Raw genomic sequence first — 26,770 nt, 5'->3', positions numbered from 1 at the left:
TTTTAGCTAAAACATGTAAACAGTGTAGGGTAAATCATCCTAATATTGTCAAATGTTAATTCGGTATGTCAAATTCACCTAACCCTTAGTTTGTTGAGCCGTTGGGGAACCACACATGATCTGTCCACCGTCTTTCCACAATCCTCTTTGTCTTTTAACTTTACTTTAACCTGACTAGAATCTCTTTCAATGACAGGTCCGTCCTTTCTTTAATGCTTTCTTCACTTCTCTTTCAATGACAGGTCCGTCCTTTCTTTAATGCTTTCTTCCCTTCTCTTTCAATGACAGGTCCGTCCTTTCTTTAATGCTTTCTTCCCTTCTCTTTCAATGACAGGTCCGTCCTTTCTTTAATGCTTTCTTCCCTTCTCTTTCAATGACAGGTCCGTCCTTTCTTTAATGCTTTCTTCCCTTCTCTTTCAATGACAGGTCCGTCCTTTCTTTAATGCTTTCTTCCCTTCTCTTTCAATGACAGGTCCGTCCTTTCTTTAATGCTTTCTTCACTTCTCTTTCTTCCACTAGAACTTTTCTCTATGGGAAGGTGTTTGCGAGTCCTGGGACCTCGTGATATTGTCAAACAGTTTCCTGACTATCTTCAGCAGCTCATCGTGGGGCCTAATAGTCATTGTGAATTTCCTCATTTGTGTTTAGATGTTTTACAAACGTATCCCAACGATTCTTCTTTTTATTTTTCTTCATGCATTATTTTATTAGATTTTATTATAAAAATAAATCAGATTAAATAAGAATGAAGCCATTTTCAATCGGCTTTTTTTTTTTCAATTTTGCAATGACACAATACAAAAATAATCGTTCCAATAATTTGGAAACTTTTTATCATTAACTGACATTTAAATGTCCATACAATGCCGTGACTTTGTCTTGTTTTGGTATTCTCCATTACCCATCTCTCCTTCATCGCCTCGTTCTCTTCTGATACTTCTCCAGGTCTCGCTTTATTTCCCCCACTTTCACCTTTGTTTCACCCTGTATTTGTATCTTTCTCAACATGCTCAAGTATAGTATCAACCTGCAAGAGTTACGCCATAATATCTGAAAGGGCAGATTACCGCGATCAACTTGATTACTGAACATTCTTTTTGTGTGTGTGTGTGTGTGTCTCGAGAGAAACCCGAGAGAGTTATCTATCCTAGAAATTAAAGTAGACACAAACCATTTATAATGTGAACACAAGGCAAGCCTCATATACGCACAGGCTTCATTCTTTAGCATAGCAGACAAGCTGGGGGAAAAAATTGATAAACCTACATAGACATTTATTATCTCCCTTATTGCTAAACTTTAAAGAAAAAGGTTACATAAACCAGCGATTCTCAATATGTAATGTGTATAAAAGATACGATGAAATATTTTACAACCACTAATTATATACTGCATAGTACAGCCGTCCATTATTAATTAACATACATTTGATATTAATGGAGTCAGAAACCATGATTCACATTAAAGAGGACGATTCCAGCCATGAAATAGGGATGTTACAAAGGATTCCAGCCATGAAATAGGGATGTTACAAAGGATTCCAGCCATGAAATAGGGATGTTACAAAGGATTCCAGCCATGAAATAGGGATGTTACAAAGGATTCCAGCCATTAAATAGGGATGTTACGAAGGATTCCAGCCATTAAATAGGGATGTTACGAAGGATTCCAGCCATTAAATAGCGATGTTACGAAGGATTCCAGCCATGAAATAGGGATGTTACGAAGGATTCCAGCCATGAAATAGGGATGTTACGAAGGATTCCAGCTATTAAATAGGGATGTTACAAAGGATTCCAGCCATGAAATAGGGATGTTACAAAGGATTTCAGCCATGAAATAGGGATGTTACGAAGGATTCCAGCCATGAAATAGGGATGTTACGAAGGATTCCAGCCATGAAATGGGGATGTTACGAAGGATTCCAGCCATGAAATAGGGATGTTACGAAGGATTCCAGCCATGAAATAGGGATGTTACGAAGGATTCCAGACATGAAATAGTGATGCTGCCAAGGATTCTTGCCATAAAATAGGGATGTTACGAAGGATTCTCTTGCCATGAAATGGGGATGTTTCGAAGGATTCTAGGCATCACATACAAAGACAAAGTAAAGATTCTAAGCAGGTTCAGAATGGCGATTGGGCCCCAAGATGACCTTCTGACCACCGTTAAAAATGCAAGAGTGTACGGTTACATAATGAGATCCTCTATGCTCGCAAGCCATCAAAGAATGAAGGGGCCTGTCAATGAAAGAGACTCTAATGTTGGTAAAAGACAGAGAGTAATAGAGGTAGACACGACAGATCATATCGGGTGCCCCAAAAGTCCAACAACCTAAAGGGAACCTGAAGATGAAGCTAACGTGATTGAATACAAATCTGTTTTTGTTATTTGTTCAAGTTAGTTCTTCATTAATACATATTTTTTGTAGTGAGAAATAAGATTAGGAATTATGTCATAGTTGGGGGGGGGGGGGGGGTAATAAAGAAATTCATAGAAAAGATGGGAGTAAAATTAAAAAAAGGGAAAGAATGACTTTGACAAAGTGACATTTCTTGTTTCATATCCCGGGAAAAGTTTTTCGAAAAGCCTCATTCTCTAGTGCCATTAGAGCATGGAACAGGACACCGGTACTTAAATCAGCTAGGAAAAGTAATACTTCAAGTCTCTACTGAACACATGCACGACTAGAGGAATACGTGGATACACGTAGCACGTACTTCCTTTTTGAAAGAACGTACCAGTATAAAATAGATAAGATAAGATAAGATAAGAAAGGTCTTTTTATTTCTTTGGTTACGATTCATTTTAGAACTACGCTGAAGAGTAAACTTGTTTGCGTCCAAAGAAGGAACTAATGAAATGATACCTACCAATACATTATGAGGATATATTATTACAGGTGGTAAGAACGCGCACACAACACGTGACATGTATGATATATGTAATCAATATTGAAGGAGCATTAACCCGTTCAAAACGAACACTTTAGACTATTAAGCTAATAAGCTAGTGTGTAAAGTGAAGGGGGAAAGATTATGGGAGGAATCTTGTGTGTGGTCGACAGTCATTTTATACTTTCATTGATGGACAGAAGATATTAGTGACTGTAAAAATATGTTCTCCATCACGTGACCATGATATGTAACTGCGCAAATTACAATGTCAATAAATCATCATCGTGTGCAGTCTTTATCATTTCAAGTAAGTTTGGTCACACTAATTTTGTATTTTATGTAGAGTTAGAACAATACCACGTTGTCCTCAAGTTCGATAATGTGTAGTTCAGTTCTTCAATTGGATACGCTGACCCCACAATGACCTACATATCTTGCAAATCGTTAATTTGATTAAATGTTATGAAAGTGAACAGTGTAGCTCGATGACATTTTAAGAAGTAAATCCTTTCTTTGCTTTCTATAAGAAAAACAACAAAATTGTGTGTATAACTCTTGCGTCTTTTCTCTAGGAAGAACGAGTGTAGGAGTGGATGTGGATATAAAATTATAACATCTCAATATCTCTGTTTGAACTACGCGTGTCTATTGCTGTAACAAACAGACAGAAATCAGACAGAAATCAGAACCAACTAATTGACAGGAAGACTCTGAGAAAGTTATTGAAAGACACAAAATCTGTCGTTTCTTGCTGAGAATGGTCTCACTGAAATATTTTGACAATACGTCAATTAGTTTGTTCTATGGGAAGGGTTTGTAGTGTGAATCAGTGCACATTTTTTTTACAAATGTGTTAGGATTCTTCAAACTGAGACTATGACTTCAGAATTTCGGGTGACGTTGTTTAACTCTCTCAGTATATATGTTTATTTAACTCTCTTATCTTATCTTTATTTATGAAGCATATAATTCTCTCTTTTTTTATCTATCTAGCTCTTTTTTTATTTCTCTTTTTCTCTTAAACTCTCTCTTACTCTCTCCCTCTCTCTCTCCCTTCTATCTCCTTCCCACTCCCCATCTCTCTCTCCCTTTTTCTCAGACACTCTCTCTCTCTCTCACTCTCTCTCTCTATCTTGCTCTCTCTTTTCTCCCTCTTTCTCTGTCGCTGTCTTTCTCTCACTCTCTCTCTCTCTCTCTCTCTCTCGCTCTCTCTAATAATTATGTCTGGAGAAAAAGAAGAGACCCAAAAACAAAATGTTTACTTTTGACTGCATAACGTTGGTTAGATTTAAAAAAAAAAAACAAATGCCAAAAAGTGTTAAAAAATTATTATTTTTTACAGGTGTTTAAAATTGGTTTAAAAGTAGCGATACCACACTGCTGGCTGCAACAACCGGTTCAAGCATCAAATTTCAATAAATATATTTCAGTTATCACCAATTAAGAACTTTTAAAAAGCAAGCTAGTCAGAGCACAAAAACAATTTGAACAAAACAAAATAAACAAGAAAAACAGATGACGGAAATTAAAATGAAACGAATCGGTTTACGTCTGCTGGTTATCTCAGCTGTTTCTTTAGCAGTGTTTCTGAGCATAAGAAAACAGTACAACACAGCTCAGACGATTCTGCAAGAGAAACTTCTACCAGGACCTGCAATAGACAAGATCAAAGATGAAGAGATGGTCAGGAGCCTTGCACAAGAGGTAGAAAAATTGGATGTTCGCTTTTCTTTGGAAGACAACTCCCAAGGTCAAGGATTTGGAAGCAGGAACGTTCCGCTCGACGTTGAAGGTCAGAAGAAAGTGTCCTCCCAACAATACGAAGGCCGCATAATCGACGACAACGGCCCAAGCGAAGACAAAGACATTAGGGACCTCATAGAAGAAGAAGACATTGAAGAAGTTTTTTACGACACTGATGCTAATCCAACAAAGGAGCCCGAATCTCTTATAGACGCTATTGGGGAATATTTGCGATTACCAGGCCACAAGAACAACAAAGCTAACACAACAGGAGAGTCAGATGAAGGATACGACGAATATAGAAAAGCTGAAATCCCATCAGAGAATGCAACAGGTTTCTTCAAAGACCTGCAGATAATAGACACCGCCCCTGAAATAGACAACCTAGATAATGCCAATGATAACGCTGAAACATTTATAACCGAAATGGAAAAGGAAAACGGCGATGAGCCGGCGGTTGTAATCTCAGAAATAACCGTCACGCCAATAATGAGCCACGATGCAGCCGAGACTGTCAGCGATATTCCTATTGCGAAAGATGTTACCGACGACTTGATTCAAGAATACGACGAGTACACGGACAAAGACAAACTTAGTTATAAGATTGTCTACCGTGAGTCGCTGATTCCTTTCGAGCGGACGGTCACCGAAATTCCACTGCAAGAAATAACTGAGAACATAGAACAGCAAGATAGGGATGTAAGTCTTTCCGGGAAATGGACCAATGCTCCAGGAATCGATGATTCAGTCTTGCGAGTCGATCAAAGGGTGAAACCGAAACCGACTAGCGGAAGTTCTTCTATGGAGATGAAGCTTGTTGGAGAAGGATATGAAAAAGTTTCTAATCATGACTGGAAGGATCCTTTAGTGCAACCTAATGTTAAACTCCAAATGCTTCTGGAAACTCTTACTCCAGGGGTCCTCAGCGCCATTCTAAACCATCAGCTTAGTCCTGTAATGGCTAATAACCTGAGAAATAAATTAATGATGAACTTGGAGAGAGTCTGGAATGACGGTGCCTTAAAGTCTACGAAAGCTCCAGAACTTCAAAGAGACGAGATCACGTCTGAAGAATATGTTTTGGCATCACCTGAACCCGATGCTAATAACATGGCGACACTGCGCCCAGCAATAGGAGAAAATGGCTTCGATTCTATTCTCGAGAGCGAGGTCAACATCACCGACGACAATACCGCGCTTCAAAATGAAACTGATTCAATATTATTTGAAGCAGACATGACATCCTATGGTGTAACCACAGTCTCTCGGGTTAACTTCTACGACAACCCAAAGCCACTGTCCGAATCCGAATACTCCTCGCTGCGAACAAAGTCCAGTGCTTCATCTAACCAAGAAAGTGTGAGTTCTCCTCCAGATTACAATGTCAAAATTAACAGAGAAATAGAGTTTGATTCTTCAAGAAGATCTGAGGATTACAGCGCAAACAAATCCGAAGAACCAATACTGCCTAAATGGATGACTTTCTTACCCCAAAATGAACATATTTCTCAGAATTCCAATGGCAATTTCGAAAATCACCATTTGGTCACAAATCATGTTTTTAGCAGATCTTTATTAGATGGCCAGATGGGAAATACATTTTCTGAGCTGTCCAAAGTCAAGGCAGATCCATTTGATAGCAATGACCTCAAAGAAACTTCCAAAAGCATATCTGATGTTGGTGATCAACAACTTGATAAAGATGTTTCCATTCCTGGAAATTTTTTCCATCATATAGTGCCAACGGATGAACCGTTACGATTCCAACAATTAAGTGACTCTTGGAAGACAAGTGACCAGCCATATCTACAGGAATTTAACAATCCTGGACAGCCTGGACAATCCTACCAGGACATATTAAGACAGCAGAAGGTTCAGATTGACAAGTCAGTGGATAGTATGTCCAGCAATGACATTTTGACTCCTCTGGATACAAAAGTCTCCTACAGAGAAGGTAAAGAGGACTGTCCCAGAGAAGTCAAACTGAGTGAAACGTCACATCCTGTAACGGCGTTAGTGACTTTTCCCGGGGCGGACACGGCATGGATTAGAAGGATTTTGGAGCAGCTCTTTGGTAAGTATAACGTATTAAAGACAAAACTCTAGCGTCCGGGGTTATTAGTGACAGAAAGAAAGTTGTTGATATTTGATATACAAAAAGAAGAGAAGGGGCAGGTAAAGTAGCCTTTCAGAACTTCAAGCTTTTGGGGAATGGTCTAATATAACTGATTCATCCGGTTCCATAATGTCACAGATGTAAACTTAAATCAGGGTTGACAAACTCTAACCAGTCCTATTTCATTAAAGAACTAGAAGTATATGAGAAGCATATGGGACAAGCAAATTAAAAACCTTTTCTGTAGATGCGGTTGATTTGAAAATAGTCTAGCTGGCACAAAGACTATCCTCTGAATTTCAAGTACGGTGCGGACCTAAGACCTTAAAAATTAGGTCTACAATTAAATCCGGCTTCATGAGAACTCACATGATGCACTGATGTGCACATTTATTTAGGAACACCGTACACGTTCATCTCCTATGTTAATTCGGTTGCTTCAAAATGTTTTTCACACATTCATTTACTTCACTTCGGAACGAATTTTTTTTTTAGATAGGGCCTATATAAATTAATAGTATCTTCATCTTCACCTTTATTCTGTACCTATCTCTTGGTCTGTTTGACCGTTACCACACAAGATCTGTTGACCGTCGTTCTCCATTCTTATCTGTCTTCTGCCTTGGACAGAATCTCTTTCAATTGGCAGGCCCGTCTAGTCTTTTATGTGGTCTTCCCATTGCTTCCTCTATCTACCATATGCGCGCATGAAGTTTCTTTTTGCGTTTAATAGTTGTGTTTTAATGTATAGGAAGTAGTTTGGATTAGGCGCGTTTTGTTGTCTAGAATATTGTGTATGTGTATGTTTTCGTCATCCTTAGTGCCCGCAGTGGAGGGAGCTTTTTTTGTGAGCTGGTTTTCTGTTTCCCCGTTTTAACAGTACGTAACATAGTTTTAGTAAGTAGGCTAATCTTTAGGTACGGGTGTTGCTAATGAAAAGTTCTTTATTGTAGCGGCATCGCTAGATCTTGGTTTTCTTTCGTTTCAGTGTGTTAGGCATGGGGCTATGGGAAGAGTGTCGCCTTCTCGCCCTTGGAGCCGTGTCTTTAGCTAGCGTTGTTTGTGGTGTAGGAAGCTGCTGTTCTGTAGGGCGCCGAGATGGATTGTGCGTGTGGGAGGTGTGTTATTGGTGTGTTATTGGTGTGTTATTTGAACAATTATTAATGTAATGTTAACCACCGTGCAATTGATACACAACGAAGTATCTTGTTAAGTTACAATTATGTATTATGAAATATTGTTCGTTTTGAACAACTGTTGTTTACTCGATAACGATGACATTTATTCGTTGTTCATTTTTTCGTAGTTTATATGCTAGCACTCTTTGCGTTGGTTTGCACTGTTCAGGTGGAGAGAGAAGCCCGCGAACTCAATGCAAGTATATCCACCCCTAGTTAAGTAAACAACAAACCCACGTGACATCCCTCTTCTTCTTTTTCTGTTCCCTTGTTATTAATGTTTGAAATCTTTCGTTTATATGAGACAGTGGGTTGGGCAGGGTGTAAAGATATTGGCCAGGGTAGCTCCCTTTTGATTCCAGTGTATGAGCCCTTATTGTCATGAGTATCGTTGAAAAAATTTAAGTCACCCAGATTTATTCTGTTTTAGACACTTGTTTGTATCAAATAAAAGGTTTGTCAAAGTGCTGGTCCACTGACACCCTCTTAAACCACTTTATCATAGATGTAATTGAATGCAGTTCATGCCATACCTTGTCGTTGGATATGGATGGATATTCTAATATATACAAATGATGGTCCAAACAGACACAACTGGCGGTTCTAATAATAACGCTATTAGACACACCATGATGTCATTATGAAAGGAAAAAGTCAAGTCGAGGCTCTTTTTATGGAGACTATTGATTGGGCGCAATCAATAAAAAGCGGTCTATAAAGATGAGCCACTATCCTTAATTGATTCGAAGATTAGAGCAAAGTCCTGAATGTAAATATGCACGAAACTATTGATTTAGTTCATGTTTTATTTGTTTCAATACGTACAAGAGAAACATAGAGACAGACACAGGAGACAGAGAGCTTACTATTAATTATATCTTTTTGTATTTAATCTGTTGAATTTTTTTTTAAATGACCTTGTCGTTTTATTGTATAGTCTATAATATATGTAGCTCCTCCTTCGTGATCGAAGATGAGCATATATCTCTTGACCTATGAACTCGAGATGACTATTAACTCCAATCTTCGCTTTAAAAAGCCGGCCCATTACATGGCATGGGTGGGTTTGGTCAGTTTCAGATAGGCCTGCTTCTTCTCTCAGCTTATTTTTGGTTCGGCGCTCTTTCATGCTGGCTACTCTATAATAATCTACATAACGATGTCGGACTAAACAACGTCATAACATGTGACATCTTTCATTTAGTTTTCTTTTCTTCTATCTTCGATACATGTTGCTGGTCAAGATAGGGCGCTTTTCATAAGTACAACATTCTAATGAAAGTCCATCATAGTTACAAAGCTTATTTCAACTCACTCTCTCTGTCTATCTGTCTTATACGATATACATACATATTATTTCACCCACTTCCCAATCTCCGAATCAGTTGAATCATAAAAAAATTAATAAGATAATTATTTTGATACTGATTAAGGGAAATAAATCTTATAGCATTGATAGAAAAGGCTATCCCCGCTATATAAACTTTGCTTTTAATAAAAGTATCTTTTGTATTTTACTTGTTAATATTTTTACAAGGCTCATCTCAACTCACTCTGTCTGTCTGACTGGTAAAAAGTGTGTACACGTTATTTCTCCCACATCCCTTTTCGAATAAAGTTGAAACATATCAAAATTATTCATTAGCTCAGACAAGACATGAATAAATAAAACAATTAACCAATTAATTACTGGTTTTTAATTATTTTCTTTGATAGCAAACAAGGGAAATTAACCCTTCAGTATTTACTGATATGGCTAAATATGTAGGGCTTGGTCCCATAGATAATTGAACACGTTATTTCTCCTACATCCTTTCTCGGGTCAAGTTGAAACTTTGAACAATTATTTACTGTACCTAGCAAAACATAAATCAAGTGAAAAAGTTATCACGTAGTCAATTAATTATTGGTATTTTGTTTTTGTTTGCTATCGAATAAGGGAAATAACTTTTACATTACTTTGAGATATAATTGTATGTGTGGAGGTTTTTTTAAAAATATTTTTTTTTATTTTGTGCTTGCTTCTAAGCATTGACTTCTATACAAGAGATTAGTGAGTTGTATTCTCTCCCTTACATTGTGCACTCAATAACTCTCCAGTACTCAGTTGTACATGACAATGTTGTCAACTTCATGACATGTTCACTTCGGTGTTGTGGGTTTGGTAAACAACGGAAGTAGGAACCGAAAAATCACTGCCATGTATCTCAATACTGCAGGAATAAGCTCCCTTTTCTATATGAAACAAAATTATTTACCAATAATAGATTAAGTAATTCATTAATTGTTTTTAATTAATTCATGCATTGTCATCGACAATGAATAATTAAGCGAAATGTCATCTTCAGCCAATAATATGAAGTGAAGAAAAAACATGTAGAAAACGTAATAACAGGGAATAGAAAAACATGTACAGCCACATCGCTAAATAATTAGCATTTCTTTCCCTTTTTCGATACCAAACAAAAGAATAATTACCAGTAATTAATTAATTAATTTTTTACTAATTCGTGTTTTTTGTTTAGATACAACAATATTTGTTTTCAAAGTTTCAAGTTGATCCGAGAATGGGTGTAGGAGAAATAACTTGTACCAGCATTGTGACAGACAGACAGTCAACGCTTTGTAATAAACTATACATAGGCTATCACTGTGGGCTATCACTGTGGGCTATCACTGTGGGCTATCACTGTGGGCTATCACTGTGGGCTATCACTGTGGCCTATCACTGTGGGCTATCACTGTGGGCTATCACTGTGGTAAAACAAAATCAATAGACACTGAAATATGGAAAATACAATTACACCATAGATGTTTAATCTCAGTCTTCAACATCTCTGTCCCATGGAGCCTTATGACCGTAACTCTATTCTGTAACCAACAAACCGATGTAACGTAGATCTCTTTCTATCTTCAAACCTAGATTCAATCAACAAACTATTCATGATTATATAAAGTTATAAACTATACTGTTACCCTAGTAAACCTACTACCTTAACACGTGATTCAATTTAGACTTAAAGCCGTCGTTAGGTCTTAAGAAGCACACTGTTCTACCACAATGAAATATATTAGAAAATGTTATTCTTTATTAACCAAACAATTGTATAAAATAATATCTTTTAAAAACAAAACTTGTATAATTTTGAATCAACTATGTAATTAATTTTTAATAGGTCTAGATTGGAATAGAAATATTTTTATCACTTGTTTTTGTTTAGCGCAATATTCAGGATTTTACCTTGCTTAGTGCACGATGGTCCAATCACCTTTGTTGGCCGGAAAGGGGGGGGGGTATCTGAGAGAAGGTTTCCGTGCTGCCTTTTCAAAAACATTTTTTTTACAAAACGTTGGTCAAGTCTGAATTTAAACTCGATATACCGGTATCGAGCCTTCGTGGTAGAAGGCCAACGTGTTAGCCACTGAGCTATCAAAGTACTTAAAAATTATAAGGTTTTAAAATTTTCTGTAAGGCTTAGCTCTCCTTAGCTAATTGCTATCTCCATGTTTTATGGGATGTTTTTTTTTATTTTTATAGGTGAAACGACGGACGACTTGTACGAAATAACAGCGGACCTGAAATCAGGCAACGCCAGACGCGTGCTCCAGATGAGCCGGAACATCGCCATTCAGACCCACTCTGTCCGGGACAAGAACTTTGAGAGGGCCTTGGTGGTCATCAGAAATCCTTACTCTGTGGAAGAACGGCATCAAGTTTTCAGGCCGGACTTTATAGGTCAGTACAACTTACATTGACATTTTGGTGTAACATAGATAAAGTAGGTAACTCAAGTTTATTTGATTGCTAAAAAAAAGGTTTGGCAAGAGTTCTGTTTTCTTGGTGTCTCATTTTTGAGCCATTTGGAAACAGGAGAAAGGAATGAAAACCTCAAAGGGCTTCCAAAAGACCTAGCCAATGAAGCTGTGAATGAAGAAAGGGCAGCTACTCTTTTTTTTTTATTCTCTTACGGAATTCGCATGCTATTGTAACGGTCTTCTCATTGTTAGTGGCAGTTATGTGTAAGAACAGTGATGCCCAACCTAATTCGACTTGCGGGCCATTTTAATTTCCGACACTCATATCACGGGCCACATGAACGAAAAGGTACAAAAAAAAAAAGAATTGACATTGACCTGAAATTATTTTATTACAAATCCGTGGATCTAATACACTAATTTAATTCACTATTTAATGAGATATTTGAAGTTGTCAGAAAATGACTTCATTTCTCTACTTCACATACAGCATTGTAGCTAGCTTTACAACCGACTCATTTCCTTGTCGCTATTTGGTCAATATTCCCATCAACCCCCACCATCTAGGCTTTTAAAAATTTAACAATCTTTTATTCGCGACTCAAACCAAGAAAGTCGTCAGATTCGTTTGATAAAGCCGTGTATATGTTGTTGTTTTAAAAACATCCACACATTCTTTACAAATAAAATATGTTGGCTTAATAGCCACACAACAACAAAAGTAAAATGAATACACTCTTCCTGTTAGGTTCTTAGATTCTACATTCAGAGTCCATTACATAAATGCAGAAATTTTAAAGGTCATTGACCAATCCATCAAAGAAAATGTGAGGGCCTTAACGTAGTTTTTCTTTGGAGGGGAGGGGGTTTCTACGCTTTGTGCCGACTTCTCGGTGGGCCGGATTGAGTCACGTTTTGGGCCGGAGATGGCCCGCGGGCCGTATTTTGGACATCACTGCACATATTCTTTTTTTTTTTTTTTTTTGATTTCACAGTCATCCCGATTGAGCCTAAGAAGGTTTCAAAGAGCGGAACTGAAAAGTTACCAGCTCCCACTTCTACCAGAGCGAGATTTGGTTAACTGTGATTGTTACGTATACCATTACATAAAATACATATTTGGTTAATTCTTCATAATTAAATGGCAGACTATTGACAAATCTAAAACTATATTTCACTAAATCATAAAGGAAACAATATGAAACTTATGTAAATGATTAAAAATAACAATGACAACTGCCCAGTACCGTCGTTAGGGCTGCGAGTGGTGCAGACTTAAACGCCCATTCAGGTGTGTGTGTTTTTCGGGGTGTAGAAGTAGTCATGGCTGTAAAATCGTAAGCTACCTTCACTATGTAACACCTATTCTAGCGACGACTAATTCTTACCTAAATGGAAAACCTAAAACTAACGGGAATGTTAATGCTAATTAAAAGCCCACCCTTGTAATATTGTGAAGTAAAAATTAAAACGTTCCCTTTCAGACCTTGCGATCTATAAGACAGATAATGTAAATGTCATCTGTTTCTGTGGCCCACGGTTAACGAGGTTGTTATGTGGCCAGCACAACGACCAACCTTTACCTTTCCCCAACTAATGAGAGCTGGGTAAACTCAGAGGCGCCAAGATCCGAAATTAAAAATCCCGGTCTTCACCAGGATTTGATCCCGGAACTTCGGATCGGAAGCCAAGCGCTTTACCGCTCAGCCACCGCACCTCTAATATTGTAAAACTAACTAATGTTTATCCTAATAATTAACCTAAATCTAACCCAGTTATGGTCTACTCCAAAATCAATTACTACAATTAAGTCTCTAATCAAACACACTCACAAAACAGTAATTAATTTAGACTGTTTTCTACCCAACTAATAAGTTTATTATTCTGACTTGCTCAGATTGGCAGAAACAATATCTCTGGGGCGATACTTACGTTTCGTGGCTATCCAGCGATCTTCCTTTGCATGTTGTTGTCTACGAGGATTTGGTCGAGAGTCCACTCACAGAACTTATTAAGGTAAGCAGTACTAGATGGTATTACAATGCTAACTCAGTTTTTGAATGGATCTCAACTCGTGTTGTTCAACCAAAATTTAGGAGTCCTAAATGTCTCTGAATAGAACAGAGAGTCAGAAGTTAACATCCAGGCCAAGCGTAGTTATCACGGCCTCAATTAGTTTCAGCCAGTCTTTAGACTCAACTTTAGAGGAAGACTTGAACATTGGGTATTGTACTTGTCGTTGATATATTTCGCCTTAATAAATCAATTTTAATCTTTAATCAAAGTCCCGAAGAATGCGAAGATAGACATTGAACAACAGAAGGAGACGAGAAAAACAGTGAGAGCAACTATTGAACTGAAAACAACTAAATCTGAAAATGCATTAAATGTACTCTGCGTTTAGAAATATGGATAGTTCGGAACTGAAGCAAATCGATTTTTAATCGAAATTCTGGATCGAATTATGACCAAGAGCCGAAGTACCATTGTATTTCTCAAAAATCTATTTCTGTCTACTTACAAGTTTTAACTATAGAGCAACACATTTCCACCACTATTGTCTTATCTTGGTAAGTTTTATTATAATAATAATGAGGAATGCAGTATTTCCGTATTTCTATTATAATGACACTCGAAAACGTGAAAACTTTGTTCAGACTTGGACAGCTTGGGATTTTACATTTTAGATAATGTCGTGCATTATTAATAATTGAATAGCAGAGTACCATTGAAAATCACTCTCTAAATATATATTTTTTTAAAGATTGCAGATTTCCTTTCTACAACTGACAGGAAGGTCAATTACAAGTGTGCCATGGCAGTAGCAGAGAAACCCCCAAACATGATCTACGACTTGCGCCAAATCACTGGAATCTATTTCTCTGAGCGGAAGAACATCAACAACAATATTGACAAAGTTTTGCAAGTTGCCCAAACCAAGTTCCCGGAGCTCGTCGACCGCCTCGATAGTTATAAAGTCTAGTTACCGAGCAATACGTTTGTTTTTCATCACGAATCCTAAAGAAAAAGCCAGAAAATGTTTTTTTTAAAAAGTATTTTAATGAAGAGATATAATATTTAAGATTTGTATTAAAACAAGAAGATATGTAAAAAAAAAAAAAAAAAAAAAATTCCATGAAATTAGATTGTATTAAATTTTTATTTTTTCAAGCTACTGACACCAATTGTTATTCATTTATGTAAGATATGTCATTATTTCATTAAGACATTCTCACTATGTTAATATAACATTGTATGTCTCACTATCGTTTTTCATTAAAACATTTATGTAAGGAATTTGATGCATTTGTATTGTAGCAATAAAAGGAAAAGTAATAAAAATATCAATGTAATTTCTCTTTCACTTACACATCTCTATCTCCCTGTGGTATTTGTATCTAGTATTCTCACACTTCTCATTGTTCTCTTGCTTCCTCTTTTCTCTGTCTTTCTCTTCCTCGACTCTTTCTTGCTTTCTTTATTCATCTTTCTTTCTCTCTATCTCTCTCTCTCTTTCTTCGTCACTCTTCCTCTTTCTCTCTTTTACTCTCACCCTTTCTCTCTCTCTCTCTCTCGATTTCTTTTTTTCTTTCTTTCTCTTTCATTCTCTTCCTTTCTTTTTGTCTCTTCCTTTTTCCTCACTCCTTTCTCTCTCTCTCTCTCTCGTCATTTATCTCTGTTTTTAACAACTTCTGTTATATAAAACGTGACAAAGAAAACCAACAACTTATTCTCTGTCTACTTAAAGAACACAAATGTTTGACGTATCAGGCTCTGTACTTCCTGTCTGAAGTGATGCGCACATATTCTGTTAGCTCTACTTCCTGTCTGAAGCGATGCGCGCACATTCTGTTAGCTGTACTTCCTGTCTGAAGCGATGTGCACACATTATGTTAGCTGTACTTCCTGTCTGAAGTGATGCGCACATATTCTGTTAGCTGTACTTCCTGTCTGAAGCGATGCGCGCCCATTATGTTAGCTGTACTTCCTGTCTGAAGCGATGCGCGCCCATTCTGTTAGCTGTACTTCCTGTCTGAAGCGATGCGCGCCCATTCTGTTAGCTGTACTTCCTGTCTGAAGCGATGCGCGCCCATTCTGTTAGCTGTAACGCTTGTTGTTGGGGTAGAGCTCCAGAAAAAGAGGAACGTCCACGTGACGGGTCAATCGAACGATGTCGGAGCCCAACCTTTGATAGCTCTCCCGGCTGCTCTCGGAGATCTGCCTCATGTAGGTCAAAACGGAGATAATCTTAGCATAGTGTCGCAGGGGTGACTCGAACCGACGCCACAAACTCAGCAGCAAGCAGCAGTGAAGTCGCCAGTAAATGTTGTAGACCTTTTCATAGTCGTTCAGCTTCTCACGATCTAAAAAAACAGGATACAATAAATTCGTATAATAGAAAGCAGTACAATATCAGAATACGATTCTTCAATGCAATAGCAAACAATACAATAACAGAATAGGATTGTTCAATACAATTTGTAAAAATTGTCTTTCATTCGTTTAGTTTTACATGCTTCAGGTGTTCCTTCAGATTTGAAGATTATTACATCTTAGCCAAACCTCCCGCAGGACGACCGGTGATGGCAGCTTGCAGGTTTCGAATCCGCGCTCCTGTCGTAAGACCTAGTCTAGAAATAAAATCGTCACTTTTAGCCCTAACTTAGTGCTTCTCAAACTTTTACATATCACGCCCCCATCACACAGAAAAAAAACAAAAAAGCGCCCAGCAACTCAGCCACCTGTAAGTTTCACAGGCGGTGTCCAGTTTCGATTTCCAGCACCAAGATATTTTTCTGCATTTTGAAGACTTCAGAAATGTCTTTCCCTGGCATGTGCAGAGCACATTTTATCGTGGTAAAAATAAATTGCATGTCAAATAAGGTGAAATGAAGAAAATAAAAAGGGGGGGGGTACAATACTGACGTGTAATAGAGATTCAAAGGACATGTAGCTGTCACAGTCTGTATTGGGTTTGGCCATCTTCTTATAGCGGGCCTATTTCAGTCACGAACAAGCGTCTGTGGAATTGTCTACATGGAACTCAAGAGACATTCAACCATATTTAGGCAAGAAAGACGGAAAGAATCTAGTTGTCTTTTTGAAGAGAAAGTTTTCAGCCGAACTTGTTATAGACATTGTTCTCAATAAAGGTCCTACTGTAAAGTGTAAAAGATCCCTCTCAATTTAATTTCTTACAGATTGCCAATACGTACGGTAATGTCGTTTGACCTGATCTCTAATAATAAAAAGGAAATTACAATAGAGTTTTTGGGCCCTAAAAAGCATAAACCGATTAAGCGGCTATTTCCCACTTTTTTTTTGTCAGAATGTCACCCCCCCCTCCCACCATAAGGTTAAGAAACGCCGCCCTAAATGTAACATTGAAATAAAAAAAAAAGCATACCAGGGGAAACAATAATAATTGCTTTCAAGATTAATATCTCCTCGAAAGTGAGTTGCAGTTCCTTGAGTCGAATTGACGACTGTATGATGCCTTGAAGTATTTGCTCAATATCCGGTAAGATCTGCACCAAAAAGTTCATTGGCACAACCAATCTGTTTTCTGCGTGGACTAGCAGGTCCTTCTCCAGGTTGACCCCACGGAATAAGCTCAGGTTTGTGTACTCATCCAAGGATGCTTACAAATAAAGATTAATGAGATCTTAATGAGAGTTATAAGAGGAGATCGAATGTACGATTTTTATTGAAAGAGAAAGTGCGAGATAGAAAGAGAAAGTGCGAGATAGAAAGAGAAAATTGGAGAATGAGAAAGAAGGGGAGTAAAAGAGAGAGAAAGAGAAAAGGTTGATACTGAGTGAAAGAGAGAGTAGGACAAAGACTGAGATAAATAAAGTGAATGAGAAAGAGAAAAAAAAAAGAGAAGGATAGAGTGAGTAAAAAATAGAATAAAAAAGACAGAGAGAAACGAGAAAGCGATAAAAATGAGAGCCAAAATAGGAGAGAAAGAGATAATAAATGGCGGACAGAAAAAGAAAATTAAAGAATGATAGAGAGTGAAAATGAGAGACTATGAGAATGCAAGAGAAAGAGAGAAAATGGTAAAGGAGTATAGGAAATGAGTAAGAAAGACATAATATGAGAGGAAAAGGGAGTGAGAGCGACCTATAGAAAGATGCTGTATACACAATCATATCACGAGGACAGAAGACTGTAAATCAGCTTCAAAGAGCAATCACATTTAATGCATGTGACACACACTGTTACACTGAGTGAGTTAAATAAAACCAAACCTTTGCACAAGATCACTTTATCCTCCATGTTGATATCTTTAAACCCAGGCACTGACCGAAAGAACCGCATAGTATTTTTCAGAGTTTCGTCCAAGATCTTTACCCAGATTTCCACACAGAACTTACGCCCATCAATGTCCAGACCGGTGGACTCCAGTATCTCGTAGTAGAGATCTTTGTCAATGATAGGGCGCTGGTCACTTGATCCCTTCTTGTTAAAATTAAAGAACTCCTAGTCACAAACAGAGGAGAATGAATGTAATGAAGAGAACGTCATAGTTTATAAAGAGAGAGAGATTGTGGTTGGGTATCTTGGTGTGACAAGAGAAAGTGGAAGATGGTCAGAATGTGCAAAGAGAATGAGAGAGAGAGAGAGAGAGAGAGATTGAAATGGGAAAAGAGAGGCTGGATTAACAATGCGATAAGAGATAAAGTACGTAAATAAATGAAAATAAGACTGATGAGCTTAATACAGAGAGAGAGAGGGGGAGGGAGAGAGAGAGAGGCAAATGGAACTTGAAAGAGAGGAACGGACTTAAAGTGAGTGGCATAGCAAGGGATTTTATGGAGCCTGGGGCGCTTTGTCTCTTTAGGGTCCCCTGCATTTTGACATCGATATCAATGCATGAGATAATGTACTTAACAAAATATAAGTCTAATGTGTGGAATACATGCAACATGGTCACTCATTTCCAAAACAACATGAATGGGCACTGGCTTTAATATTTAATGCAAAAAAAATGGACAATCATTTGTGGGGATTTTCACATTTGGACCCTCACCCTAGCTACGCCACTGGCTAAAGTAATACAAAAATAATGTAGAGTGTTAACTTGATAGACAAAGACACAGACAGATGTGCTTGAAACAAAGTGGAAACACTGCGCTTGAAAGACAAGAAGACACAAAGATAAGAGGAAGACCTTCAAAGACAGAAGACAATACTTCATCGGAATGTCTATCAATAAACATAAACAAAACTACAAGGGATAAATACAAGAACAAATTGTCATTTGGCAACTTTATCATGATCAGATTGAAACCTTCTGATAGAAATAAATATGTAATGCATCAGTTCTTACCAGAAACGAGTTTTCTTTTTCTGCAAGCTGCTCTTTTGACAATTGATTGCCATCGACTCCGATGTACTTCCGGTGTGAGCATTTTAAAGACCGTACGACGTCATCCAACTCCGCCTCAGTGAACTCACACCAAGGGAGAGGAGTATTTTTGTATTTGAAATCATCCTCACTTAGGCGTCGTTGGGGTTCGCCATCTTCAAAGTCTGGATGAAGCTGAGCCTCTTCCTCCTCGCTAAGACTGAAAGGAGTCCAGAGGCTGAGGAAATTTTTGTTGCTTTCGATTAGATTTCTTAAACGAGTGCATTTGTCGAATGTGGAGTCTCTGTCTGGATCACTTCTAATCGAATTATCGTTTTCTTTTGGTTCTGTTGACCCAAGCTGGTTGAGAGGTAATGTCATATTTTCCCCATGAGACTTTGGCGACTTTGAGCAACCAACAACATCTGGAGGAACGCCAGCTCCGGAAGAATTGGAAGTAGCGCGATGCTGTGTTGTAAAGGTGTGAGGTTGACCGTGGTCAAACCTAACATGTAGCACCTTATTAGATGATATAAGGCAATCTGATTCCGTCTTGGAATCCCAAAGTGTTGGAATCAAAGTGTGTGCGACGTCAAGAAATGATTCAGCATTGGAATATGACGAATGTGTGTTAGCAGAGCATCTTTGATCATTGAGCTCTTTACCATGTCTTTGTTCAGCGCAGATAAGGGAATCACTGACCCAGGTATCCTGCCTCAAGCTCTCCGGCTGTATTGATGTATTCGTGTAATTTCCTTCACCTTGAATGCGATGTAACGATTCGGTTGTAGTTGCCTCTCTTTCAGGCAATACATTATGGCTGCAAGTGTTGTCTTTACACAGACATTTAAAGTATCGACTGCAGCTATCGACATGGACATCAGTAAGCTCATCAGGATATCTAGTTTCCATTGAAATTTCTGGAGTGTCTGGGAAATTAGAACTAATCTCATGGGTCTTGGGCCAAACATTTTGATTTGAGAAACACGATTCTGTCGTGGTTCTTAGTGACCAGTCTGGTGACAGCTGAGAAACATTCAACGCTCCTGTAGTATCAGACAATGAAGGTGAAAATGACCTTTCATGCATTACGGCCGTTGAGGAAACGCAATAATCAAATTGCTGCTTCTGTTGATGGGTTTGTATATTGGGATTATCCTCTTCAGAATCTAACAGCTCTTCTCTAGCTGTTGGCGATACTTTCCTCGTACCATGCTCATCCTCTAAAACAAAAGTATGATCTTTAGGTAATAAAGTCTTCAAAGAACATTGCAGATCTACGGAACTGGGGTATTGCAAACAATCTTTACTATGAAGTAGCGTTTCTACCAAAGATCTACAACTTTGACTAGAAGGAGCTACAGAGTTATGCATCAAGTCATTAATGTTGTTTTCTTGTGTTGGAGAAGCAACGATGGACAACTCAGAGCTGTTGTTGGTCGAGTCAAGAAGAGGTTCACCTCCACTTGAAATTTCACTTTTGAATGTCATCATCTCCAGAATGTCGTTACATTTTTTCACACGTGAATAGCGGCCAGTTTTAATTGCTGAGGAGGAGATCATAATTATTACTATTGATTACATAAATCCATTTTAAAGTGATAACACTTTTTTTTGCATTGTAAAACAGAATGTTTTTTTTTTTTTTTTTTTTTTTTGTAAATTTTAATCAGACAACAAGAAGAACATGAAAAAATCCTTTAAAAAAAAGCTTCTACGAAGTTTAGTAGAGCCCTATATCTAGGATCAGTAATAGTAATTAAGTTTGTAATAGATCTAGACTATTCTACACTAACAACAATAAATCTCCGATTAGAAATATTTTGACCAATTGTATTTGTTTAGCATTCTTTCATGCTTTAAGCTTTCTCAATGCGCTATGATCCTGTCACTTGTCTGGACCAGTTGGGGAAATGAGGGGGGATAAGAAATGGTTTTTAAAAGCATTTTTTTAAAGGGTGAAAGACCTGAATTAGACCTCAAGACTCAAGCCGACATTCTATCCACTCTGCTAGTTAGGTGTGTGTAAAAATATAAGATTGTATAATTATATATTGTTTAGCTTAAACTTACTTAAAGTAAAACATATGAAAGACAATTTGCACACATAAAACCACGGTTAGATCAGGACGAGGGAGTCTACTCTTCTCCCTTAAGTCTATAAAAGAGATATTTAAAAACTCCTTTATCCCACTTTTAGTCAGGGTGTTGCAGGGTCATCACCGAGAAGTACAAGAGAGCCTGGTTAATCAATAATTGTTGGTGAGTGCGCGACCTTCGCATGTTGTATAAATCAGCATCTATATTGTTATTACTATAGTAGTAATGCTGAGGTGGACATTAGTGGTCAGACTGAATTTCCATTTGTTTCAACAATAAAATAATCTTATCTTATTTGCTGATCAGAATTGCATAATCTATTAAGTCAGTCACTAAATCTGAAGGAATCGGAAAATTTACCACTCATCAGGTCTTCACTGTGAACATTATAGGCCTATGTTGTTAATGCCCTTTGATCAACTTTGTTATGTGACTTAAAGGACCATTATATTCTCAGTATCTGTGAGACCTACCTTCTTTACACATGCCTACAGATAGACACTTCTCCAGGCGACATTTCGGACAACTTTTTCTTCTTTTTGTCTCAGGTCCGATGTGGCAATGGCCCCGACCAATGCAGATGTAAGGCTCTGTGCGGACTAGACTTCTTCTAAAGAATCCCTAGAGGATGTTAGAATGCCAAATTTAGTATTACAATCTATTGAACATACTTTAGTACTTTAATATTACAAAACAAAGCAAAATATTTTTAAAAACTACTTAAAAAAACGAAAAACAAAGCTTATCTAAAGGGGGCGAACTCCGTCCTTAAAACTCTATCTACCAATGATGTACACGTTATTTCTCTCATTTGATATTTTAAAAAAATTAATGGCCACTACTTAATTGACTAATTGCGTATTACTGTCTATTGATTCATGATTCGATAGCTACAATAATTGTTTAAAGTATCAACTTGATCGGAGAATACGCGAGGGAGAAATAACGTTATCAGTTATTTAAGGGAACTATACCCAACAATTTTAGCCATATCTGTGAATACTGAAGGATTAGTTTCCATTGTTGCTATTCAAAAAAAAAAAAAAAAAAAAAAGATTTCCCAGTAGTTAATTGTCTAACTGGTTACTTTTTTTTTAATTGATTCGTGTCTTGTCTATGTTCAATGAATAATTGTGCGAAGTTTCAATTTGATCCGAGATTGGGTGTGTGAGAAATAACGAAATAACGTGTACACACGTTTGACTAGACTGACAGAGTGAGCTGATATAAGCTTTGTAAAAAAACAAAACAACAGTGTTAACATCTACAGCTTTATTACACTGAATGACGAAAAAAAAACGACGCACATAAAGTAAAGGTCAAGACACAGACGATTGTCAGTACACAATCTCACTTTAGTGCACAGATATAAACAAGCATATTCACGACACATACATTTATTAAATTTATTAGTACAAACAACCTTTTAATTACGAGACCATGTTTTTAAAATGATTCATGTCCAGTTGTTCAACAATTATAGTCCTACCTTGCAAGCACCACATGTGGTAACTCCATAATGAAAACCAGATCCCTGCTCGCCACAGACTTTGCAAGGTGGTAAGGTTGAAGGCGCCTGTTCGTTTTGTTTTGGATTTTTTCTACCCCTCATGTTGACCCCCTCGTTCTTCAGATGTTAAACGGAATTTCTATCAAAGAAAAAGACAATAACTGAAAATGCCAATATTTATTTACTTATCGGCTGAGAACTTCAAATCACAAAGATTATTAAAGTCATTTAGTTAAATAGATTTAGATCTAAGTCATTTAAATTTACTCCGACTGTCTGTCTGTCTGTCTGTCTGGTAAAAATTTTGAGCATGTTGTTTCGCCCACTTCCCAATCTGGGATCAAACTGAAACTTTCTACAATTATTCATTGTTCCTAATTAAACATGAAACATTTTTTTATAGTAACCCATTGATTAATTAATTAGTTGTAATTGACTAATTTTGTTTGATATCCAAAAAGGGAAATAAGTCTTACAATCTTGAGATATAATGCTGTAATTGAGGAGTTCTTACCACTAGATAATCTTTGCTTTAGTTATTTTTTTTTTAATTATTTTTATATTTTGCTTGTTTTAAATTGCATTTATTAACCTGAAAAAAAAAGTATGATTTGTATTTAAAAAAAAAGGAGAACCCGGTCTTTCACTGATATAACCTCTATTTGGCACAACTGTTATAATTCGCTTAATTAGACAAAAAAAATTATGATAAAAATCGATTCGCAAATTTGACTCATGTTATAAAATGAATGTACTCTCAAGAGTAATGCCAAAATAAAAACGTGTTGACCTATATTGTACAAAATATGTCCATATTACACATATAGTGAATTCATTCTGTCCTATTTAACACTGTTACAAAGTAAAAAATGGGTTAAAAGATCTAATGCTTGAATGAACCAAGTGTTCCTTCTTCCCTAGTGCCTTGAGAGAATGGAATCGGTCACCTGAATCAGCCAGGAAAACCAATGACTTAGCAGAGTTCAAGTCATAAATTAACATGCATGACTAAATTGACACATTTTGAAGAAACGTCTGTTATATATAAGATAGAAATAAGTTTAGTCCGCAGAATCAACATATTCGAATTAGCGCTATATCAAACGCGCTAGATTTGTGTGCGTTCCATCACCACCTTCTAGCATATTACAACATAGATACACGCAACTGTCTATTTTGCCTGTATGAACATACAATACTACTTATATCTAGATCTTCAGACACTTTATGTAACGAAGATATAGTTTTACAATAGCAATGCTTACCTCTTACACTCTTAAAATCATTAAGAAAAGAATATATATATATATATATATATATATATATATATATATATATATATATATATATATATATATATATATATATATATATATATATATATATATATATATGCAAGTGTGTATAGAGTCAAGATCTTGTAATGTCTTTGTCTTACCACAATATTTCTTGTGCATACATTCGCCAGGCAATTGTTTACCAAAGTTGTGCAACACGCTTTAAAATTGCTGTTATTGTATATCCAGGAATGGGTTTGGTCAAGGCCGCTGTGTAGTTTTTTTTTACGCAGGCCTCGGTTAAGTAGGCCATCCAGCGCTATTATACTTAGTCTAGCAAAGACCTCTGACAGTTTCAACACTGAACTCGTTATTCCATTTGTAGAATTTACTTAGTTAACAGTGCTTTGTGCATGCTATTATGCTGGCAGTTTCTCATCGAGGGTTCTGTGTTATTAATTTCTTGGTCTCGTTGTAAGCACGATCCTGGGGTTAGATTGTTAAACCTTGTTTACTTATTTGATTATCCTAGTTTTACTATCATTATCACTAAGTGATCTAAGCCAGCTAATTCTTTTTTCTTCTTAAGTTTACCGAAGCTTTAGCGTCAAACAACACCTTTTAAGATCCATTGGCCTATATAAGCAGCGAGCACACATAGAATCCAAAGTGGACCAGTGTACTGGATGGGTTATATAAGTAGAATTAGGTGTTGTTAAGCCAAGAACGCATGACCAAATACGAGTATTTCGATGTAGTTTATTTTTTCTGCACATCTCTCTCTCTCTCTCTCTCTCTTATCTTATATAATACACAAGTAAAGGACTTTAAAATTTTTTTAGAATTCCTGTCATTCGGTGTGTTTGCTATAAATGGACGATAAAGATTTACTAAAACAACTAATTTTAACACTATATAGATCTAGTATTGTCAACTTTGTTACCTATTAACATCACTATTAAAATGTGTGTCCTCTGTTTGAGACTTCTCACCTCATGAAAACATAAAGAAAATAGAACAGACACAAACTGGAACTGAGATTTATAGCTAAGAAATATTCATATTTGATTAGAGTAACATCATTAATAATATCAATCTATTTAGAGACACTACAGAAGACTATAAAAAAAGTACAGTAGCATTGAATTAGTGATAATGATAGTAAAACTATGATAAAAAAAAGAAAACAAGGTTTAACAGTCTAATCCAGGCTTGTGCTTACAACGAGACCAAGGAAGTTAGTAACACTGAACCATAACAGACAAAAAAAAAAAACAAACACAATCTATTAAAATACTAAGAAAGACACAAAGATAAAGACACATCTCCTATCCCATATGCTAGAATAAATTCATATAAGTGCTACCTCTACCATAGTGCCATTAAAGCATGGAATGGAATGTCTGAATCAGAAAAACCGAAGACATGTAATTACCAGACGCTGTAGTGCTTTACCCTTCTTTCTACTTCTGAGTTGCAATCTATCTGCAATCCAGGAAACTTCCTTTGTTCTGGCTCTCCGTGCGGGTCTATCCACTGCCTCATATGCTGTTGATATCAAGTTTCGAGAGCTACATGTCACGTTTGCATACATGAGTATTTTAGTATACATTAAGAGTGAGCGACCTGCAGCTCTCCTGCCTTCTATTAAATCAAAATACCGAATGTCTAGTGCGAGTCGACCTTGTGGCACTCTTTGAGCATGTCCACAGTGGCGTAACTAAGGGGGGGAGGATTTTAAAATCCCCCCGGGCCCCCAACTAGGGGGGGCCCCAAATGGGTGTCCGAAATTTATTTGTAAATACATAAATTTAATATATTTGATTGACAAATAGTGTCAACGGGTGTCTTTTTTTTTCCACATTTATGGATTAAATTTATCACAAGGACTAAACCTAGATCTAGGTCTATCAGTACCATGGGCGTAGCCAGGGGGGGGTTTGGGGGTTCAACCCCCCCCCCCCGAAATGAAATCCCCCCCCTAGGGGGATCGGAATTTAGTGAATGATTTTTTGCTTTGATTTTGTTTATTTTAGGTGAGATTTTAATACTAAACCATCACTTGCCCCAGCACAACCAATGGGGTTTTGAGTTGAAAACCCCCTACCAGGGAGGTTCGAGTTTAAAAACCCTTACCAGGGGGGTTCGAGTTTAAAAACCCCTACCAGGGGTTTTGAGTTTAAAACCCCCTACCAGGGGTTTTGAGTTTTAAACCCCCTACTTGGGTTTTTTGCAGTTAACTCCCCCTCTTCTATAAAACTAAACAAAAAAAATGCAAACGAAAATCCCCTAATTCCAAGAGCACAGTTAAGGGAGATTTTAATTTTAAAACACCTTCCAAAATTTACGATAAACCCCCTCTTCAATATAAAAAAAAGCTAATTACGCACTCAAAATGTTAAGAGCGTAGCTAAATGGGTTTTGACTTAGTTTTGAGTTTGAACCCCACTTCAGCGGGGTTCGAAGGTAAAAAATACCTCTTTAATAATAAAAACCAAGCAAATTATACACTCAAAATGTTACGAGTGTAGTCAAAGGGGTTTTGAGTTTAAACTCTCCTCCAGTGGAGTTTGAAGCTAAAAAAAACCTCTTCAATATAAATAAAAGCAAATTACTCACTCTAAAATCTATGAGCGTAGCCAAAGGGGTTTTGAGTTTAAACCCTACGCCAGGGGGGTTTGAGGCTAAAAATAAATCTACAGTGTAAGAAAAAAAAGCAAAGTACGCACTCAAAATGCTATGAGCGTTGCCAAAAGGGGTTTTGAGTTTAAACCCCCATTTAGAGGGGTTTGATACTAAAAAAGACCTCTTCAATATATAAAAAAAAGCAAATTAC

The 26,770-nt window shown here is 37.1% G+C and overlaps 2 protein-coding genes across 5 annotated transcripts; one reads left to right on the top strand and one right to left on the bottom strand.

Annotated features, from left to right (window-relative positions):
• The first annotated feature begins 2,971 nt into the window (after window positions 1–2,971).
• Window positions 2,972–15,046, top strand: LOC106065907 (uncharacterized). The gene is made up of 5 exons (XM_056044032.1): window positions 2,972–3,207; window positions 4,243–6,717; window positions 11,476–11,673; window positions 13,591–13,709; window positions 14,458–15,046. Exons 2-5 carry the CDS (start codon window positions 4,416–4,418, stop codon window positions 14,674–14,676), a joined length of 2,838 nt encoding a protein of 945 aa, XP_055900007.1. The 5' UTR covers window positions 2,972–3,207; window positions 4,243–4,415; the 3' UTR covers window positions 14,677–15,046.
• On the bottom strand, window positions 14,835–25,455 carry LOC106070177 (uncharacterized). Of its 4 annotated transcripts, none has more exons than XM_056044036.1 (7): window positions 25,370–25,455; window positions 22,637–22,796; window positions 21,621–21,768; window positions 19,030–20,594; window positions 17,948–18,179; window positions 17,101–17,334; window positions 14,835–16,057 (listed from the first exon to the last, which is right to left on the bottom strand). In XM_056044036.1, the coding sequence occupies exons 2-7, from the start codon at window positions 22,757–22,759 to the stop codon at window positions 15,792–15,794; spliced, it is 2,568 nt and encodes an 855-aa protein (XP_055900011.1). In that variant the 5' UTR covers window positions 22,760–22,796; window positions 25,370–25,455; the 3' UTR covers window positions 14,835–15,791. The 4 variants fall into 4 exon arrangements, with proteins under 4 accessions (XP_055900011.1, XP_055900008.1, XP_055900010.1 ...); XM_056044033.1 differs by lacking the exon at window positions 25,370–25,455 and adding an exon at window positions 24,096–25,063; XM_056044035.1 differs by lacking the exon at window positions 25,370–25,455 and adding an exon at window positions 23,605–23,729.
• Between the last annotated feature and the right edge of the window lie 1,315 nt (window positions 25,456–26,770).

The sequence above is a fragment of the Biomphalaria glabrata genome, chromosome 10, assembly GCF_947242115.1.
Source record: "Biomphalaria glabrata chromosome 10, xgBioGlab47.1, whole genome shotgun sequence".
In the NCBI taxonomy this organism is placed as follows: domain Eukaryota; kingdom Metazoa; phylum Mollusca; class Gastropoda; family Planorbidae; genus Biomphalaria; species Biomphalaria glabrata.
Note: the sequence above shows the minus strand (reverse complement) of the source record. Positions and strands in the feature narration are given on the sequence as shown.

What these genes read in the sequence shown, in the direction of transcription:
- LOC106065907 (XM_056044032.1), top strand. Translation starts at nt 4,416, where the DNA reads ATGACGGAAATTAAAATGAAACGAATCGGTTTACGTCTGCTGGTTATC. An exon ending in GATTTTGGAGCAGCTCTTTG is followed by an intron (nt 6,718 to 11,475) that starts GTAAGTATAACG and finishes TTATTTTTATAG; the next exon opens with GTGAAACGACGGACGACTTG. An exon ending in CACTCACAGAACTTATTAAG is followed by an intron (nt 13,710 to 14,457) that starts GTAAGCAGTACT and finishes ATTTTTTTAAAG; the next exon opens with ATTGCAGATTTCCTTTCTAC.
- LOC106070177 (XM_056044036.1), bottom strand. Translation starts at nt 22,759, where the DNA reads ATGAGGGGTAGAAAAAATCCAAAACAAAACGAACAGGCGCCTTCAACC. An exon ending in TGTAGGCATGTGTAAAGAAG is followed by an intron (nt 20,595 to 21,620) that starts GTAGGTCTCACA and finishes TCTCCTCCTCAG; the next exon opens with CAATTAAAACTGGCCGCTAT. An exon ending in TAAAGTGATCTTGTGCAAAG is followed by an intron (nt 17,335 to 17,947) that starts GTTTGGTTTTAT and finishes TTTATTTGTAAG; the next exon opens with CATCCTTGGATGAGTACACA.